Raw genomic sequence first — 22,423 nt, forward strand, 5'->3', positions numbered from 1 at the left:
CCTATTTTTTTTCTAAAATCCCTATTTATTTATTTATTTTTGCTAAAATCACATAATTTAGTTTTTTTCCCCCCTACATTTTTATTAACCTTAATAACACTCATTTCAAGTAATTTAGAGTTCTCCTGAATGTTACTGGAGACTATGAAGAACACTGCTACCCCTCCTCTTTCTTTTCTACCTATGACGCTGCCCAACTGCACTAGAGACTGCCAACTGTGCTACCCCTTCTGTGTCCCTCTTTGAAATGGCGCTGGATCGCCGTGGAGGGTGGTACTTATAGAATCCAAAACTTGCTAGATCCAATGACATAACAATGACGCTTTGCCTTGTTTTCAATTCTGAGGGCGCACGAAAGTACCGAGTCGAGCCTAAGATCTGCTAAGTTCGGGTGTGTTCGGTTCTCGGGGAACCGAGCCTGAGTATCTCTAAGAAAAATATTTTATTACAGTGGCTATTTAAAATCTAAGCTAGTAATTTCAGGCACTTTTTCACTAGACTATGAGAAGTGACTGACATGTCGCTTTCTGACGTCTGTCTCACTTTATTATTTATAATATTGAAATCTTGAATTCCCACAGCACAAATGTTTAGGCACTTAAGTCATAACAGCTCAGGATGTTGGACTCTTAAACATACATGCCAACTCTCCCAGAATGTCCACCTTCCCCAGGCAGCTTTTGGACGCTGTCTTTTTAAAGTCGGCAAGTATGCTTAAATACCAGCATTCAGACCAATGGTGCAGTCACTGAGTAAACAAGCAGGTCATAAACAAATGAAATTAAGTGAGAGGCGCAATGTGTATGAAGACACTAATTGCTCTGCACTAAGTGTTCACTGAGGTGGGAGTGGCTTGATTCAGCAAATTGTGACATCACAACATGTCGCAGCTCACTATGAAGGCAGTTAAGCACCCTTTCAGGGAGAAACGCCTTCTCTTCCGGGTCTGAGTGGTCTCCCTCTAATTGAGGAATAGGCAACTATGCTGTAAAGCATGTAGTTCATGTAAAAATGTAAAGCTCCCTACATATCAAAATGTTATTTCATTAAATGCATCATCACAAATGCTTAAGCTTAAGCTTTAATGCAGGTAAGTGTTCACAACAGTACTCTTTCTCTCCCTCACTTTCCCCAAATCGGTGTCAGCACTCTCACTGCTCCTCACTGGTCAAGAATTTTAATTCAAGAATGTGAAACCAAAAGGAAAAAATATATATTTACCACAGGTAAATTTCACACAAAAATCACTTTTCGCACATGAATGAAAATATGAGTATTGAAATTATTATAAATTCACAGCTGCTTATAACCTTATTAACTTAAGAACTTAAAAAGAATATACAGATGTAGCAGGCATCAAATTATCTTTTTACAATTACCAATTCTGGTAAAATCCCGTAGCCCATGCAGTACAATTTCACAGCTTGTAATGTTTACGTTAAACACCAAACAATTTATATATTTTTACAATACCATGGCTAACCGTATGGTTTGCGGTTGAATCAGATCCCAGTGGACTCAGTGTAATGCACAGCACATTGTAAGACCTCTGCCCATTATAGCAAAACAAGTAAAAAAAACTAACACAACTTTAAAATATACTTTGAAGTCCACAAGATTCCTGCTTACCACTTTATTAAAAAAAAACAAACAAACATTCTTGATGTGTGGATGTGTGTGTGTGTGTGTGTGTGTGTGTGTGTGTGTGTGTTCATTTTATTTGGATTACAACAGCTCAAGAAGGGAGATTTACCTTTAGATTTGTGGTGAACAAGGGTTTGGCAATTAATTTCTTTATTTCAATTTTTTTTTTTAAAATAATGTGTGTCTTATAGATTTTAGGTACTTCTGTCTGTTTTCACTATAGCAGCAAACTTGTGGTCTCTCTATTATATTAGAAAACCATCCCAGGCTGGTTAGTGCTAGGGTGGTTGAGGATTTAGGGAGGGGAATGCTGCTATTTTATCAATTGCAGTTCTTCTCTATTATTGAACTGCATGTATTTTTAGGCAATTTACTGACAGTTACCTCTGCGCAGGACAATGATTCTGCCGATTCACTAATTTAAGCCAACATATAAAAATAGCAAATGGATTCAATTTTATTCACAAAGCACATTTATTCATATAGCATGCATAGCACAATACTGTCAAGATGCCACCTAGTGGCAGTAAAATGATTTGCAATATTACATTTTGGGAAATACACAAGTGATGGATGCACTATATTTTCTTAGAATCAATGCACATTGGATGAATGAAGTTGTATTGTCTTAAAAGTTAGTTACTTGCCACAGCCGTTTATTGATTTAGATAAAGAAAAAGAAAAATATCAAACAAAAATCCAACAGCTTGACATTTCACCTAGTTTATCATTTTTGGGCTTTTAAATTTAGCAATTAGTAGGACTTTTCTCTGTATCAGTATATTGTGGTGGCATTCAACACAAGAGCATAAGTAGACATTTCTGGGCCACACAAAAAAACTCTGCATGAACCTCCATGTAATGGCCAAGGTTAAAAAAAAACAACACATATACACATGGCGCTTTGAAAGGAATGGCAAGCCACACCAGATGTGGGCCCTGCAGCACTGAATTAGAACCCCTATACTTTACTGCGGTGATATCATTGATAAATGTAATTTCTTATTTCTAAAAAGACATTATAGTGATGCATTAAAAAACAGAGTTATGTGTATACACTGGAACCCATTCCATAGATCAAGATTGAGTGTTGCCTTGAATATATGGAGCATCAAAAAATAGTTAGATTAAGTACAAAAATTATGTTTTGCAGCTTATTTTTTAAAGCAGCAGAGGAAAGAATGACACAGCTGCAATTAAGTATAGCTCACACTCATCAGAATATTATAAACATATAGTCTATCAGATGATTTAACAAAACTAACCGTAGCACAGCTTTTTCTTATGATTCCTATCGACTTTACAACATACCCTGGGGCTGCACAGTGAATCTCCTACACTGAAATTATAGAGAACTCAGCCCACATGTGCCTGAATGTCCACCCACTGCTCTGACATGGAAAGGCGTCTGAACAGTCAGCAAACTCTAATTAAGAACTTCCAGTAAGAGCAGTGGCAGCACAAAATAAATTCCGAGCCTTTAAAATACAAGTCTATTAAGTGCCATTCTGTATTTTCAATCTGAAAGGTTTTCTTAACCTAATGGTAAAAATAAAGAATGTACTGCCTTGGGAAGTACATAGTGAAATTCTAGTACACCAGTCTTGGTGTCTGTGTTCTCACTTCCACACACCGGGCCTCATATAGAGTTGGACGCATTTTATGTCTGAAACGTAACGTAACATTTGTCCTATAATAAAAAGACACAATTACATCTGTATGCTGAGATGCATGTATCTTATGCTATATGCACCTCAGCATCCTATGCAAAATACGTGTGCTGCATGAAGATACATTTAAAGTGCATTATACACTTTAAGCCTATCATGCAGTAGGAAGACACCAATCATCATCATTAAAGTGATGAGAATGCTGACTAGCAATTTAATGTTAAATGATTTAAAAATAAATAGATAAAAAACAGCATTCCCCACCCCCAAAAAAGTGCTACCAGCAGTAGTGCTCTTACAGACCAAAAAGCAGCAATTAGCACTGGGTTATAAAAGTAGTTACACCCCATACAGGGTATACCATGAATTAAATCTATTGATACAAATGTATATATCAATGGAGTTTATTGATATTTTTCTATCAATTTAAGTACTGTGTGTACTTCCAACCAATACAGAACAGCTTTCCTGTGCTCTGACTAATCAGAGCGAAGCTGCTGTGTGTTGATTAGAAGCTGACAGCCCGTCCAGCTGGTTAGCAGTGTTGCACCTCAGCATCGAGCAAAAAGTCAGAAGAAAGAAGAGGACCCCTCTAGATTTAGTTATAGCTGAAAGAGCGTGTGTGGGAGACATTTTTTAAATAAACTATTTTTACCACAATGTGTGTATTTTTTAGCAGTATTTTTTCTGCTGCAATAGAGGTCTCAGTGGGCCTTGGATGCCTGGACATGCAGACGCTTGTAACGCAGATTTAACTACACTTTTTTGTCCCACTACTTTAAAGAGTACCTTGCAGTATTAGCTTTCACTCAGAGAGCCGTTTCTGGAACAGAGACATTGGAGGTGACAAAAGAGACTAGGATTTGAATAGACAGTGGGGTAATGCTGAGTGGAGTACTAGAATTTTGCTATTTACTGACCACAGGCAAAACCTAGGTTATTCTAAAACCCCAAAATTTAAATGTTCAACCATGAGGGTAAAATACATTAGTCAGTATTATCTTGATTATTTCACTGCAGCTCTATCAAAAAGTAAAGCATTACTTACCCATAACATTACAGAAAGCTGCAACTACTCTCACTTGTTTCAGACAGTGTCCTCATTGGATATGATAAGACTGTATTGCTGTAACATCGCTAGGCCTGCCCCGCTATATGAATGAACCAATCCACACTGTGCATTTCTGAAAAGCAAATCTGTCTAGCTGTCACTATCTGCTTGTTTAGTTCAGAAAGCACCTCCTCCATGACACAACAGTGGGTGCGGACACAGAGCAACTGGGGCACGCCCCCAGAGGGCTGCCTAGCGCTGTAGTGGATTTATTTTCCCTTTAGCTATAGGTGTCAAAAATAGTTAACCTTACAATTGGCAAGATACCTCTGGTGCAAAGTATGTAATGAATCTCTTTATGATATTTCAGAAACTTATCTTCTATTTTCTTTTTGCATAACCACACCTTTTACATGGTCATGGTTACCTGTGAACAGGGTGTAATCTGGCCGCTATTTGGACCCCTTCTTTTTAGTACTCTATGGATCACCAGATTTGGGATCATTATGGGCTCAAACATTTTCAATTATGTTTGATTCTCATAGCAAATACTATACCGTTACATTAACAGCTTTGCATATTCTTGTTATAATGGTATGGATAAAAAATAAAATATATTTGAAATAATATAAATATTTTTGTTGAAAGAGTGCTCAGTAAATTACTGAGAGTATATATACTTCATATATTATGGCCCAACCCCTTCTCCTCTATGGATTTTAATGCATACAGGGGTGGATGGCACACACCAACCAGCCAAAAATGAATACACAGACAAAAGTACAAAAACTACATATAAAGCCAATTACTGCTGCTCCCCTGGCGTATATGGTAGATACAGCATTGCTACCACGTACCTCTGTTTCTGCTGCATGGGTTGCTGTCTCATAGCCATATATTGCATGTCCTCTTGTAACCGATTAAGAGGGGAATCTGGCTTGACACGAATCCCATAATAATGGTATTTGGAGTTACCCCTTTGAAAAAAAATAAAAGAGAAGGAATAAGTACAATCTTTACACCAAGATAATAATTATAAATGCATATTATTGTACATGTGATTTTTAGTGATTTGCACATTTGAATATGCATATTTCTGAATTCTGTGCTTTTTCCATACTTCGAAAATGGTCTTTATTAGTAGGGATATGTAAAGAATCTTAAACCGTGACTTAAACTGCACGATAATGTATTCTGCATAATTCTAATTATACAGAGCATGATTAGGAACAATTCTTATAATCTACTAATAAGTACTGACTGTCAGCATGAAAGCTTAACAAATAAGCAAGTTAATTATAATTGCCCGACCCAGGGATTGTATTTATTTCATAACAGAAAGGGTAGTATATCTTATTTAAAATGAAACGTGGCAGGATTGATTGGATGTTATATAAGGCAGTTGTAGGCGTTTTGGATTCATATTTAAACTTCTTATTAAACTAGTAATCTACTCTTTATATATAGTAAGTTTGTATGTTAAAAGCATTTCAAATGGTTTATAATAAAATCCTTTTGGTTTATGGATGTGCAAAAATTATACAAATGACAATTAATAAAATCAATAATGTAATTAATACTTTAAACTATGCACTACGATGCCTGAACTTTCATCTCTCAAATGTATTGACCTTCCTAATTTGATTATGATAGTTGTATTCCAAAACAAGTACACTGTGTTCCATTTTACCAACTGCAATAAATATATTTGATGACTGTTTCTGCAAAACTGACAGAATGAGGAGGTCAACAGAAATTGATTCATATAAAATATGTGATTTACAGAATTTGGCAAATAAGAAGCAAACGCGTTTCGACTTCCAAGTTCAAGTCTTTATGGGCCTTGATAAAAACTTAACTTGGAAGTCAAAACCCGCTGGCTCCTTATCTTGACATCTGGAAGTAGGAGACGGGTGATCCATGTTACCACGGGACCTGTCTACACATCTCTACATGCCTTTTGTATAGATAAGTTTAGTACTAGTCCATCTATATATTTTACTACACTTGTATTGTTTTACTGAATTTTATTAAAGAGGTAATGCACTAGAATCTGTCCATTACTATTTTCAGGTCCTGGCGTTCTGGAGAGGTTGCCGCTGTCCGAGAATACAACCATTGAAATGGAATTTGTGAAAAGCTTGGAACAAGTTGAAATCTAGTAAGCATATACCCTGGTGGGTTGCAGTGTGGATTTTCACAGGTGAAGTTGTAACCTTAGATTCCTAACATTGAACTGGACCAGAATCATATAGAAACATATTATTATACTTTGCAATTGCACTAATTACTACACTATGGGGGAAATTAAATTCCCTCTAGAATAGCGCCGCGATAAATGTACTACCGTTAATACAGTAATTTTAACCCTGCTTTTTGCTGGCAGCTGAGTGAGCTGCCAGCAAAAAGCCGGCGTTGAAATTACTGTATTAACGGTAATTACGCGCACTATTACCATAATATCGGTAATAGTGCGACCAATTGAAATCCCCCTTAAGTATTGGCATTTGTGTTGTGAGTCTGTTTTCTAGATGATGCTGTGTGAACTTTTCATTAGAACTGACGAATCTTTCCTTCAGGCACACATCTTACAATAAGTTAAGTATCATCTCTCTGGGGCATATTCAATTCCGATTCGTGGCCGCGATTCCGCGCGGCTGCGCATATAAAGCGTCATTATGGTAGCGCAATATCGCGGATTTCTGTGCGCACCCGAAATCCACGTTGTTGCAGTACCGGGACTCGTGCGGCCGCAAATCGTAATTGAATATGCCCCTCTGTGTCTATATATGAGTGCCTGATGTACATATTGATTTCTATGTACTATATGTTTTAGAAGTATAGTTGTACCTTTTTATGTATTCGGCTACACAGAAAGTGGAGCGTCATACTGAATGGTTTAATTTTTGTCTATTTTCCAGGTTGTTGCACTGTTACCAAAAATACTCTTTACATTAGTTCTTATATATTATCATTAGTTCTTATATATTATTTCTAGACATTAAAGTAAACCCACAGCAATTGGAATGTATTTCATACCAATTTAGGGGGATATATATTGTAGCTATAAACGGATATCTTTTAATTAAGATTTGAAAAGATAATGTATCTGTTAAGGCTAGTGTTATAGAGGATGGTGTTAGGGTTCACTTTAGTAAAAATAATTCTAGTCTTTAATTCCTTTTTTGTATTGATTTTTTCAAATGAACGAATACAAAACCAAAATAGCAGTAACAACAGGATCTGGAGATTCCCCATTTCAGTACAGACAATAAAATCTGCATATAGAGTAGTAGGCAGCCCTAGACAGTCTTCTGAGATATAAATTAAAGCAAGAAACTAAAGGAAGGAAGAAGACAATTTTATATAGTGAGTGGAGAGAGGGAATACAGGAACATATCGGGCATGGTTAAGGGAAGGGACGCAGAATTGGTCACCACCAAGAGTAGCATTTGATTTTTTTTAATTAAATAGAAAGAATAGACTCATTAAGTTATTGTAGGTATTGATGACAGATCCCTTGTGCCCAGATGTGCAAGAATTTGGCATGAAAAGGACTTAAAACTGCTGTCAACTATTACTTTACCATTTTATCCAATTTATTTGGGCTGCCAACTTCCAAACGTTCAGAGTAGTGGTTTTCAAGCATTAGCTATGGTATGCCATGTGGCCACAAGGTAAGAGAAAAAAGGTTGTGTTCAAACTTATTCACTGGTGCCATTTTCTTACTTAATAGATCTTACCAGGGATTTTCCTAGGCCAGCCCATGGCATCCTAGAAGGGACCAAGTACTAACAACATCTATAATATAAAAGCCTATCGGGATGTGTTAGTCTGTGTGTGAAAAAAAAAAAACAAGCTGCAGCGCCACCTGCTGGGCGGAGTTATACACTGACCTTCTAAATTCTTAGCATTATCTAATATATAAAAGTAAAAGCCTAGCGGCGTGTGTTAGTGTGTGTGAAAAAAACTATTTTCTCAGAAAGGACTCATCCAATTGACCTGAAATTTGGTATACTGACATTATTTGACAAAAAAAATAGAATAGTGAAGTCAGTTAACTTCCATCATCCCCCCTTCCCCCTGTGGGAGGGGTAGTAAAGGCTAAATTTACGAGTTGAGGGGTCAAACTCATTTTCGTGAGGTAATTTTACCTCATGAACACACATTAAAAAGGGCGCTTGCGTTGGGAAGTAACGCTCTTCCCCTGAGGCCTGGGCTAGGCCCAAATGCATGAATAGAACCTTTTTAAGACCTTAAGTAGCTTGATTTGACTAGAATGCATGAGTATCATGCACGGGTTAACTTGCAGCAGTATATATGTTGATTGTAAAGTAAGTACATTTATGGAAAGGTAAACAGAATTAGACCAAACTGTGGGTCCGTGACATCTGTTCTTTACATATTTATTTTGTGCTGCCAATATTTTACATAGGTTCTCCATCATACACTATAAATATTCATAAATACTTGTAGAACACATTAATGAAACTAATCAAACTAAAGAAATTGTATTTACAGATATAATTTGGAAATGGTAAGAGCCACTGCCCTTGTAGTCTGCATTTATCTGTTTTGAGAAAGAAACTAAAAGACTTAACAGTGATCTTTACGTTGACAACAATCCACTATGTTTCTTATAGTAAAAGCCTGTTCACATACTAACCTAGTCCCCAGCCTTCTTGTTCGGAGTCCCATGAATATGGAGCGAATAAGTTTTCCAAAGGATGCAGCATTGACTGGATCGAGTTTGTGCTCCTGACAATGTCTAAGGTAATGATTGTAAAGAGTACTTCTGGGAAGGCTCACTCCTTCAGCAGTCTCATAGTTATCCAGCAGCCACTGGAGCTAAAACAACAACAAAAAAGTAAACTCACTATTAAAACTTACTTTATATTATAAATATACAAGCATACATTACAGAAAATTATAGATACTATATATACAAATGTGACTGCGCTAGCTAACCGGTCGTGTTCTAAAAATGATTTGTATATAATGATGATGGGCGCATTTCCTTATCAATTTAACAACACAATGTTTATTACAAATAATTACATTACAGAAAAATACAAGCATACTTCTATTACACAGTCCAAAGAATGAGCACTATGCCCAAAACATTGTCCTAGAAAATATCTGCACTTTTCAATGATGGCAACACAATATTTTTCGATATTCATGTCTACAGCTCTGTGAAATTGTTAGTGTTGCCTATCTCCTCATACTTTTTTGATTTGTACTATGCCACAAAGCACATCACAAAAACTTTTTTAGTTGGCTTCAAAATGTGGAAACAATGCAAACCATAAATGCGAAAAGCACACATTCTAAATAATGTATAAAGTGGCTACTTAAACGTTTTAATTAATAAAAGGACCAAAATGAGCAATAAAACGACTAAAAAAGTCTTTGATCTTTTATTGCCATTACAGAAGTCCAACTTTGAATTAAAATGATACTATAAAGTGCAATTTCCTCCTTTTAAAAACAGCTGGAAATCTGCAGTTTAATCTCTTTGCTCCAGTTATCAGGAAGTGCTACCAATCTCCACTTTCCCCTAGTGGGCATTCATTTTATAATTATATTCACTAAGGAACGTGTTGTATTTGCAATTGTTGTATTCATGGCATTTTAGCATGGGTTCTAGTTTTCTTTGTATTTACAGAAACAGCTAAGACAAATAGCCAAGTAAATCTGAACTAAATAAAAAATGTTTATATTGAAATAAAAATGTAAAAAAACATGCAAAAGCAAATAAAATGTAGTATGTGTGTCCTGTATTTTGTCTTAAATGCATTACTATGATTGTGTACATAAGCAGGCCAACCCAAAATTTGTCCACAAGTCCCAAGGGAACTTAATATATCTCATGAAATCACTTACTGTTGTGTCTACGAGAACCTGAAGCCACTGGACGGAAGCAAGGCAATAGGTAGATGACTAAATGGTCTTTACGTGTAACATATTGCAATGTGTACCCACTAGGATTAACTAGAAATCACAGTGGAGATTCTTGGTCATAAAAATGTAGTAGACCGAATGCGAGTACTTTAATGTTGGTCGAAAAATCACAGTTCGACTCCAACCTTTTAAATAAACAGGGTGGTCCATAAGTGTGAACACCCCTTTTAAAACGTAAATGAGCGAGAAAATATTAATTTAATGTTGTGAGGACACCGGGGTTAGAACCAAAGCTCACTAGATACCCTGTCCTCTAGGTTCACAGGTCACACAGGTAAGGAGACAGGAAAGAAATAATAATCCCTTTTATTAAACAAAGTGTACACACTTAGTAAAATACAACAGTGCTTCCCAAGGAGAAACTTGTTCCCCCACCAAATATATCAAGTGTCAGAAAATCACCAGTGCAAGTAAAAACTTCCCAACAAAGTCCCCAGCAGGTTACCTCCAAGCACAGAGTCCTAGCAGGCCCAAACTCCTGGTAATAAAATCCACAGCTGACAATCCAAGTGGGCCACGGTTTCTGATCCTTAAGGTGGGTCTGTGTATCTTGCTGATCCCAGCCGCTCGGCCAACTCTCCACCAGATTGGTGGGACCCTGGGTATAGTCTCCCTACCGATGTAGGCTCACCAATTCCCCAGAATCTGCGAGTGTCTGGAGTGGTAACAGAATCAGTCCTAGAGGTACACTGTCCAATCTCTGTCAAGAAGCTCCTGCCTTAATCATTCCTTTAAGGCCCTGCGAGAATACGGTTACTCTCCAACAGTCCAAGTCCTCACTGTCTCAAGATTCTCCAACAACTCCCCCCCTCCCCCAGACAGCTCCCTTTTGTCCATTCCACAACCCCCCACTCATTGTCCTCTTGTGATTGGTGGTGTGGAGAGTTTGGCTGGTAACAGGGGTGGAAATAGTGCATGACATCAGTGGTCTCCCCCCCTGCGGTGATGGTGCCATTCGGACTGTGTTGCAGACTTGCTAGAACAATAGTTAGCAAACAGGGAGAGACCCCCTCCTGATTTTAGATAAGGTCCTGACCCTCCTCTTTTTAACCCGTTCCACTACTTTTTGATGTCACAGGGTCCACAGCTGATTTACACTTCCTGTGAGCTGCCTCTCCCCTCCCTCTCTGGACACCACAGCAATAACAGATCTGGCCACCGGGCGGCATTTAATAACAGAGTGGGCCATGGTTGTTCAGTTGGCCCACTGAGGACAGACCGGGTTGGCAGGATATTCTCAATATAGGGCCCAGGGTCTGTCACATACCTCCCCCTTATTAAATCAAGGGGACAGTTGGAGTCTGGTGGTCGGGCTCCAGATGTTCTCCTTGGCACGGTGGGTTCCTTAATGAAGGGTTCTCCTCCTCTCTTCTGGAGAGTCCGTCCGCATTTGAGTGGTCTTTCCCCTTTTTGTGCGAGATAGTAAAGTTATAACCTTGTAATGCTAAACTCCACCGTAATAACCTCCCATTTTCCCCAGAAGATCTTTGTAACCAGTAAAGGGGGTTGTGGTCTGTAATTACTGTGAACTCTTGCCCATAAATGTAGGGTTGTAATTTCTTTAGGGCCCACACTATGGCCAGGCATTCTTTTTCAATTGTGGCATAGGCTACCTCTCTATCCACCAGCTTTCGGGATAAATAAACCACTGGGTGCTCATGCCCATCCTCCCCCACTTGGCTGAGCACAGCACCCAGTCCACACCCTGAAGCATCCGTCTGTACCAGAAATCATTTCTTGAAGTCTGGGGCTGCTAACACTGGGGACTGGGTCAATGCTGCCTTCAGAGCGTCAAAGGCTCCCTCGCACTCTGGGGTCCATTCTATATGTCTGGAGTATTTTTTCTTTGTCAAGTCAGTCAGGGGCCTGGCAACAGTGCTATACTGAGGCACGAATTTTCTGTAGTACCCTGCGATCCCGAGGAACGCTCGTACCTGCTTTTGGTTGGTGGGTCGGGGCCACTGAACAATGGCTTCTACTTTTGCCGGTTCAGGTCGTATGATTCCCCCACCAACACGGTGCCCCAAGTATTGTACTTCTGCCATGCCCATGAAGCATTTGTCTGGGCTAATGGTCAACCCTGCCTGCCTGATTCTCCTCAGGACCTCTGACACTTGCACTAAGTGATCCTCCCACGTCTGGCTGAAGATGGCAATGTCATCTAAGTAAGCCTGGGCAAATTCCTGACACCCCCCCAACAGGTCATCAATCATCCGTTGGAATGTGGCTGGAGCATTTTTCATCCCAAAGGGCATTGTCGTACATTCAAACAATTCCAGTGGGGTTATAAAGGCTGACCGCTCCTGAGCTTTGGGGGTGAGGGGAATTTGCCAATAGCCCTTACTCAGATCCAAAGTGGACACAAACTTGGCTGCCCCTAGCCTGTGTAGTAGCTCATCTATTCGGGCCATGGGATAAGCATCAGTGGTGGTGACCTCATTTAGTTTACGGTAGTCCACGCAGAAGCGGGTGGTCCCATCCTTCTTCGGGACCAATACCACCCCTGCAGCCCATGGACTATTTGACTTCTTAATTACTCCTAAGGCCAGCATTTCCTCTATCTCCTTCCGTACTTGGGCCAGTATTGCGGGGGTCATGCGGTATGCTACCTGCCTTATGGGCTTCTCCTCCCTTGTGTCTACATGGTGGGTGGCTAGGTGGGTACGCCCGGGCTTACAGGTAAATTGGGCCTGCTCCTTCTCCAGCACCTCCCTCATTTCCTGCCTCTGTCCCTCTCCTAGCTGCATCCCCACTGTCACTGTCTCCACCCCCTTTTCCTCTCTCACCTCCCCTATCATCTCCAGTAGGGGGTCTACCTCTGTGGGACCCATGGGGGGACAACACACCACCATTGCTGCCATCTGCCGTTCCACATAACCTTTTAGTCGATTGATGTGGAAGGTTTTCAGCCAGGTTTCCTCATCATCCAGCGCTACTACATAGTTGACCGGCCCTACCTGCCTCACCACTTTGTATGGGCCATCCCAGGTGGCTTGAAGTTTATTCCGTCTCATTAGGACTAGCACCATCACCTTCTGTCCTGCGTTCAGCTTCCTTTCCTGAGCGTGGGTATCGTACCACTCTTTCTGTCTTGCCTGGGCTCCTTTTAAATGGCCTTGCGCCAGCTGCGCTACCCTCTTCATCCTCTCCCTCATCTTCTCTACATATTTAAGGATAGGCTGCTCATTAGCCTGGAACGTTCCTTCCCAGCTCTCTCTAACCAGGTCTAGGGGGCCTCGTACCCTCCGGCCATACAAAAGTTCAAAAGGAGAGTATCCGGTGGACTCCTGGGGCACTTCTCTGTATGCAAACAGGAGCTGTTGCAGGGCCCTGTCCCAGTCTCTCCCTTCAGGCTGTACATATGCCTTCAGGAGGTGTTTCAGTGTTCCATTGAAACGCTCACATAACCCATTGGTCTGGGGATGGTATGGAGTGGTTTGCAGGGGCTTAATGCCCCACTTTTCCCATAGGGTCTGGACTAGGTCCCCTTGGAATTGGGTCCCCTGGTCAGTAACCACTTCCCTGGGATATCCTACCCGGCTGAAAATGTCCACCAGAGCCTGGGCCACATGCTCTGCGTCTATGGACGACAGGGCTACTGCCTCTGGGTATCTGGTGGCAAAGTCCACCAGGGTGAGGATGAATCTTTTTCCGGTGTAACTGGGGATGGCTAATGGACCTACGATATCTATAGCCACCTGGGCAAAGGGCTCCTCAATTATAGGCAGTGACTGTAGTGGGACTTTCTTAGGGGCTCTCCCTATTCTCTGGCAGGTGTCACAGGAGGCTTTGTACCGTTTCACATCCTGGGTGACTTGAGGCCAGAAAAAAGTCCGCAACACCCGGGCCAACTTTTTTCTGGTCCCAAAGTGCCCCGCTGCTGGAATGTCATGGGCCAGCGCTAATAAATGGGTCCGGTAAGCCCAGGGTACTACCAACTGCTTCACTTCTGTCCCTGGGTCTTGATCTAGGGTGGGGGTGACTACCCTATATAACAGCCCTTTGTCCCACACTACTTTACTGCCTGCCACTTCCCCTCCCCCGGCGTCTGCTGCACTCCTCAGTTTGGCTAGGGATGGGTCAGTCTGTTGGGCCTTCCTAAATTCCCTTCTGTCCTCCTCCCCCAAATCAATTTCTGGTACAACATCAAATCTTTTAGGGTTACTCACCAACGGTGCTGGCTCTGGCTCCTTGGTTCTGGTTGCCGGGGTTAGTCTTGGTGGTCGCTTTGGCGTTGCGGCTTCTTGTGCAGCTGTGGCTTGCATTCGGCTCTGGCTGCGGGTCACAGCTTGCACAAAGTGAGTGACCAATCCCTGGCCCAAATCATTCTCCAAAATCACTTTTGCTGGTAGTCCATCCAGGATGCCCACCTCCACCATTCCAAATCCCGCCCCCCAATCCAAATGTACCCGGGCCACTTGAATATCTGCAAGATGGCCCCCCACCGTGGAAATCCGGACCTGCTGTCCCTCCATAACTTGGGATATTTTAATTATATCAGGCTCCACCAGGGTCAGTGATGCTCCTGAGTCTCTCAACCCCTGGACCTTGCAGTCCCCCACCCACACGTCCTGTAGATGACTCTGCATATTCCTAGGGCTCTGCCTCCCATCCCCCAAAATCAGGTTCACCACATACACCCCGTCCCTTGCCTCTGGCACATCAGGACAGGGTGGCTCGGCCTCAATGCTGATTTCAAAATCTCCTGGGGCATACTGTACAGCGGCCACTGGTGCAGCTCTGGCTCCTGGGATCGGACCTCTAGTACGGGGACAATCTCTCTGGAAGTGCCCCACCTGGTTGCACCGATAGCATCTCTTTGGATTCAGGTCCCAGGGTCTGGATCGGGCTGGTTCATCTCTTGGATTCCGGGCAGAGTTCTCTCTAATAAAGGGGCCTCCAGGTGTCGCTAGACTTGCTGGAATTGGTCGGCTCCCCCTCCCTGCAGCTGCTTGACTAGGCATACTAGGGGCTCTCCACCTGGGTCGACTCACCACATACTCATCAGCTAGCCCTGCTGCCTCTTCCAGGGTCTCAGGTTTTCTGTCCACCAGCCATTTCCGGATCTCTGGGGCCATTTTTAGAGTCAGCTGCTCCAGCATAATGAGCTCTTTAATTTGCTTAGCGGAGCAGGCCCCTTTCCCTTCCAACCATTTCTCACAGGCCCTCTGTAGCTGGCTGGCAAATTCCTGGTGCGACTGTGACCCTCCTTTATTTAAAGTCCTGAACTTGTTTCTGTAGGTCTCTGCATTTAACTGGAATTTTACCATCAGCGACTTTTTCACCGTACCATAATCCCCACATTCTTGAGGGCTTAGAGCCTGGTAAGCTTCCAGCGCTCTCCCAGTCAGGCTGGGTCCCAGATATTTGGACCACTCTTCCTCCTCAATCCCATGGACTCCCATCAAGTTTTCAAAAACCTGGAGATGGGTATCAATGTCTGCATCTGCCTCTTTAAAAATTGGGACTCCACTATATCCCAGCTGAGGTCTCAACCGGGCCTCTCCCCGACCTTCTTCTCTCTGAATCTGGGGTACCTCAATTGCTACCCCCAACACTGCTTGGAGTACGGCTGCCCTTTCATGCAGGGTTGCCCTTTCCCCCAGTGCTGTCAGCCAATCTTGCAGCACTGCTGGAGTGCCGGACGGTGGTCTGGGTTGTGTCCCACTGGGGGGTCTCTGTGGCTGGCCTTTGGCCTCCTCCTCCTCCACCTCTGACTCTTTCATCTCCTCAGGGTGAGCCCTTTCCCATTCCATTAGTTTGGCCACCAGAACTTCACGCACGTCTGTGTCATCAAAGTCCACCCCTTTGGTTCTGCAGAACCCCTGCAAGTGTTGTTTCCTTGCTTTCATATAGAATCTCTCTGTGGCTTTTAAACTGATCTGCTCTGCCTCTGTGGCCATTCCTGCTGACTTCCCAGCTAGGTTCTTTTTTTACTAACACTGGTGCTGACAGACTGTTGCCTTGTGTCCTTACAGAGCCTGACCGTATCTGGATACGAGTCCCTGCACTCTACCCAAACGTTGGGACTGTGTGACCCCAATGCTTGCCACCAAACTTGTGAGGACACCGGGGTTAGAACCAAAGCTAACTAGATACCCTGTCCTCTAGGTTCACAGGTCACACAGGTAAGGAGACAGGAAAGAAATAATAATCCCTTTTATTAAACAAAGTGTACACACTTAGTAAAATACAACAGTGCTTCCCAAGGAGAAACTTGTTCCCCCTACCAAATATATCAAGTGTCAGAAAATCACCAGTGCAAGTAAAAACTCCCCAACAAAGTCCCCAGCAGGTTACCTCCAAGCACAGAGTCCTAGCAGGCCCAAACTCCTGGTAATAAAATCCACAGCTGACAATCCAAGTGGGCCACGGTTTCTGATCCTTAAGGTGGGTCTGTATCTTGCTGATCCCAGCCGCTCGGCCAACTCTCAACCAGCTTGGTGGGACCCTGGGTATAGTCTCCCTACCGATGTAGGCTCGCCAATTCCCCAGAATCTGCGAGTGTCTCCCGATGGAGTGGTAACAGAATCAGTCCTAGAGGTACACTGTCCAATCTCTGTCAAGAAGCTCCTGCCTTAAGCATTCCTTTAAGGCCCTGTGAGAATACGGTTACTCTCCAACAGTCCAAGTCCTCACTGTCTCAAGATTCTCTAACAACTCCTCCCCTCCCCCAGACAGCTCCCTTTTGTCCATTCCACAACCCCCCACTCATTGTCCTCTTGTGATTGGTGGTGTAGAGAGTTTGGCTGGTAACAGGGGTGGAAATAGTGCATGACATCAGTGGTCTCCCCCCCCTGCGGTGATGGTGCCATTCGGACTGTGTTGCAGACTTGCTAGAACAATAGTTAGCAAACAGGGAGAGACCCCCTCCTGATTTTAGATAAGGTCCTGACCCTCCTCTTTTTAACCCGTTCCACTACTTTTTGATGTCACAGGGTCCACAGCTGATTTACACTTCCTGTGAGCTGCCTCTCCCCTCCCTCTCTGGACACCACAGCAATAACAGATCTGGCCACCGGGCGGCATTTAATAACAGAGTGGGCCATGGTTGTTCAGTTGGCCCACTGAGGACAGACCGGGTTGGCAGGATATTCTCAATATAAGGCCCGGGCCTGTCACAAATGTCTACACATATGATCTGGGTGTTGTGTAAAACTTTTTAGGGTATGTGCCCAGTATAGCGGCCATATTGGATGCAACTCTAATTTATTTTAAATGAGAAGGTAGTCATATGACATATCAAACAGATACAGAATTTCATCAGAAAAACAATGGTGTTCTTTGTTTTGACACTCAAGAATGAATAAAGTTAACTGAGGTTTCTATTGCAGGTAGTGACATTAATGACAATGGCACTAACAGAAACAGTACATGTTGAGATTGTCTTGATATCTATAGCAAATGATTTCAACCAACGTCACCCAAATAGGCTATTAGTCACAGTGCAGTTGCCAAACTCCTTGACAAATTTAAACAAACCGGTTCAGGTAAACCAAAAATTGGATGAGCAAAAACTTCTACAGATGAAGCAACAACAACTGCTGTGCTGGCATCATCTGTCTCGTGAATGTGAGGTTAGTTCTACGGCCATTTTTAGAATTTTGTCTACACAAGATTCAGATGTTGTACCAGCTGACTGAGGATGACTGTCAGGTGGGTAACACATCCCTTTTTGGTTTATCTGCAACTGAACTGGTTTGTTTAAATTTGGCAAGGAGTTTGGTAACTGCACTGTGACTAATGGGCAGCCTATTTGGGTGACGTTAGCTGAAATCATTTGCTATAGCACGTGTGCTTTGTTCTCCAGATATTAAGACAATCTAAACACGTTCTGTTTGTGTTAGTGCCACTGTCATTAATGACACTACCTGCAAAAGAAAACTCAATTAAACCCCGAGAATGAATAAAGTTATGTTAAAACAAAGAGCACCATTGTTTTTCTTTTGAAATTATGTAATTATGTATATGCCTGATATGTCACATGACTACCTTCCCATTTAAAAAATTAGATTTGCATCCAAGATGCCTGCCATACCCCAATAAGTTTTCCACCACACCCAGATCATGTGTGTAGACACTGGATTAATATTTCCCAACTCATTTCTGTTTCAAAGGGGTGTTTCCACACTTATGGACCACCCTGTACAATATGGGGTGTCTTTATTTTTTATAGTGTAAAAGTGTTCCTGTGAAACATCTAATATATAACAATATAAGGCAATGATAATTGTTACATCACTAGACACTGTTAATAGATGGCACACATCAGCACAATTTATACAAAGTTGCAGTAGCATCTGCATTTATTTCTGGTACTTGTGTATTATACAGACAATATGTAACAATGGTGTGCACTGGATTTTAAATTTAGTGCATCATTCTACATTTACTTTAAAGGTAAACAACAGTTCGTCTTCTTTCGCAGTGTAAGCTTCAAAATAACAAATATATTAATGATTTCCAATGCTTTTCAACTTCACACCCACATACCGCGTGAAGGACTCCTACTCTACAAAGTATATACTTTTCTTATGTAGCTGTAATCTGTATTTACACTGACCCAATGTTCCAAGAAGAGAAAGAAAGAGAATCATAAGAGGCTGTGGGTGGATGATCGCAAATGAGAAGAACGAACAATTTGCACATTGGATTATCAGAGATTGGACATTTAATAAAATTACTTTTAACATATAGGGACAAAACAAAAAGTCTCTGAGAATGATGGAATGATGGAGGAATCAATATAGTCGCAATTTGTGCCATTACAATGGTGATGGTCAGTTGAACAATGACTTAACAGTGTCAATATATAAATAATATAGCTTGCGTATGAGATTATATACATATATATATAATATATAATATATATATATATATGATGTGAATGGGTTTTACACATACACACACACACACACACATAGTCTTCTCCACGTGACCTATTTCACAGGCGCTCTGAGTGGCTGTTTTTACTTACCACCAGACTTAGGCTCAGAGTAGATGTTTGCTTTTTGACTGTGTAACCACTAGAGGGCAGCGGAACCACCACTACCTACACTTGATGGCCTAGCACTGCCCCTTGCCCTTTTAAGATGATAGCGGCACCTTTGTGATGTCATTAGGTCACATCCATGATGCGGTCACCTGAGGAGCCTACACAAGCCAGTTGATGAAGCCTAGTGGGGACCTAAGGTGAGTTAAGGGAAAGAGTTTAACCGGGGCACATTGTCTGGAGAGCCAGGGCATGGTGCTGGGGTTGTATTGCCCTTTATCATCTTCAGCTCGGAGTACCCGGAGAGAAACTGTATAATCATCCTGCTCTAATGGACACTCAGGTATCTATGTATAATATTATAATATATATGAGGAACTATTTGGAAATCCTCCCCACTGTGTATCATATTATAGACTTGGAGCCATATAGAAGCCATACAACAAGAAAAATAATGGTTCCCTACATGCAAGTTAAGAGGTTGTGGGGTGGTTGGTTAATGGCCATGATTTAGTTCTCAAGTCCCTAAACTGGGTACATTTTAATGCCAAATCAGTATATGATGTAGAAGGAATAGATTTTGTTTAAAAAAATACACCTAGAGAGGTTAGTGCAATATTATTTGTGAATATTTAATTTCATACTGTAGAAGAGAAAACAGAGGTTCTCAATGTTATAGATTTGTTTGTTGATGTGTTCAACTGCCATGTAAAAATACACTAGAACAGCAATCCTGAGACTTATCGGCTACATTATTGAATGTGGGGCTGAGTTTGGGAAGAATTAGGGCTATTTAGTAAATGATGCAGTTGGGGGGAGGGTATTTATTTATGTTTTTTTCTTAAATGTGAATACTATTAGGTTAATGTCAGGGCAAGATTGGAGGTAATAGTTCTAATTATTGAATGTGAATGCTAACAATTTCAGGGCTGGTGTGGGAGTGGGAGGCTTAGATTTCACTCATTGCTAGACTTTCCACATTTCCAATCATATACCAATCATTTTTCCAAACAGGGCCCCAACATTTCAGGATGCAAACAGGCAGCAACTAAGTTAAAGACATGAGCAGCTGCAAGAAGAGAGAGCAGTATAGTCTGCCTGGTTCTGGTGGAGCAGTACCAATTCTGGGTGACTGTCCTACTCCATGCCACCACTGCAGAGCTAGTTGGGAAGTAAATCTTGCTTCACACTGCTGCGTGTACCTTACAGTCCATGCAGAATTGCCTGTGTATTTCAAGTGGATGGGCAGGGGCTGGAAAGTGGCCTCGCACTGGCTAAAATAAAAAAAAAAGACAGGCTAACTCATCAAACCATGTCTTTGTAGTCCGTGCTTTGTTCACTAGGGCACAGTCATTTTCGAATAGAAAAGGGCCTTCCCCAAACTGTTGCCACAAAGGTGGAAGCATAGCATTGTCTAAAATGACTTGGTATGCTGAAGCATTGAGATTGCCCTTCACTGGAGATAAGGGTTCTAGCCCAAACCCTGAAAAACAGCCCCATACTGTTATCCCTGCTACACCAAACTCCACAGTTGGCATAATGCAGACAGACAGGTAATGTGCTCCTGGCATCCTCGAAACCCAGATTCGCCCATCTGACTGCCAAATAGAGAAGTGTGATTCCTCACTCCACAGAACACGTTTCTACTGCTTCACAGTCCAGTGCTGGTTTGCTTTACACCACTCCATCCGACACTTGGCATTGGTCTTGGTGATGTGAGTCTTGCATGCAGCTACTCGGCCATGTAAACCCATTCCATTAAGCTTCCACTGCACAGTTTTTGTGCTTACATTATGCCAGTGGAAGATCAGAATTCTTCAGCTATGGAATCAGCTTAGCAGTCGTTGACCCCGCTCTGTGATTTTATGTGGTCTTCCGCTTTGTGGCTGAGTTGCCGTTGTTACTAAATGCTTCAACTTTTTAATAATATCGCTTACAGTTGACCGTGGAATATCCAGCAGGAATGAAATTTCACGAACAGTTATTGCAAAGGTGGCATCCTATCACAGTACCACGCTTGACGTCACTGAGCTCTTCAGAACTATCCATTTTGTATCACAAATATTTGCAAATGGAGACTGCATAGCTAGGTGCTTGATTTTATACACCTCTGGCAATGGATCTGATTGAAATACCTCAATTCAATAATTAACAGATGTGGGCAAATACTTTTGTGTATACAGTGTATATACATACATACACACACACACACACACTTGTAAATGGTACTAGAAACACTTGTATACAAGATAACATGGTCCTTTACACCGGATGTAATTTGTTGGGATTTTTTTATACTTTTTTGTCATGCTTCAAAATTAACTAATGTTTTGTTTAATTAAAGTGAGTTATTTAACCACACCCTGGAGAATATTTTCAGAAGACAAATAAAGGATGAAAAATCTATTAGATAAGGAAAGGATGGAGGATGATTAAATTCAAACAGAGGAAAAAGCAAGTGCCTAACTAAATAATGGTGCGATGATGGGGTCTGCTGAATGAAAACCAATTATAAATATACAAAAAAATAATAGTCACTCTGTGGTTTCCTACAGCTACAGAAGAGCTCTGGACCCAGGTGTACAGAGCTTGAGTACACAAGAATAGAACATCAAGATCAAAGAGTCTTGGCTCCTGCATTTAGATTTCATGTTGTTTTGTACAAAAACACAATGCAGGTGAGGCTTGTTATTAATATGGCAAAAGAGGCTTTCTGTTGTGAAGGGCATGTATAGAATATGTTTCATCATGTTATCTCATTGATATTCTGCTTGCGGTCAAAGAGGGTGACTAGAGTAGTGGGAATGGTAGTGAACACAACTTCTTCTAAATAACAATATTGATAAGGTCATGTTGCCATAGACATCTTTATGAAATAAGCTTTACATCAACAGCAGGGAACCTGTGGCTGTCCAGCTCACGATGAGTGAGGCAGACATAGGGTACATAAGCCTGCTACTGCTTTATTTTGAGGTGATGTATTATCATATTTCATGCTAAATTATCATCCGGTAACCAATAGCTAAACTTTCATTTATATTGAAAAAAAACACACATGTACTGTTCTTTAGTGTTAATTATACTGGACAAATAACACATACT

General features: G+C 41.6%; 1 protein-coding gene across 3 annotated transcripts in view; it reads right to left on the minus strand.

Moving 5' to 3' along the window:
• Nucleotides 1–22,423, minus strand: part of RFX3 (regulatory factor X3) — a 219,317-nt gene that overhangs the window by 40,042 nt on the left and 156,852 nt on the right. For all 3 annotated transcript variants that reach the window (XM_075209024.1, XM_075209034.1, XM_075209016.1), the window contains 2 exons: nucleotides 9,032–9,213; nucleotides 5,223–5,342 (listed from right to left, as the gene is read on the minus strand). In XM_075209024.1, coding sequence (XP_075065125.1) covers nucleotides 5,223–5,342; nucleotides 9,032–9,213 — 302 coding nt within the window. The remainder of the gene's footprint in view (nucleotides 1–5,222; nucleotides 5,343–9,031; nucleotides 9,214–22,423) is intronic.

The sequence above is a fragment of the Mixophyes fleayi genome, chromosome 1, assembly GCF_038048845.1.
Source record: "Mixophyes fleayi isolate aMixFle1 chromosome 1, aMixFle1.hap1, whole genome shotgun sequence".
Classification (NCBI taxonomy): Eukaryota; Metazoa; Chordata; class Amphibia; order Anura; family Limnodynastidae; genus Mixophyes; species Mixophyes fleayi.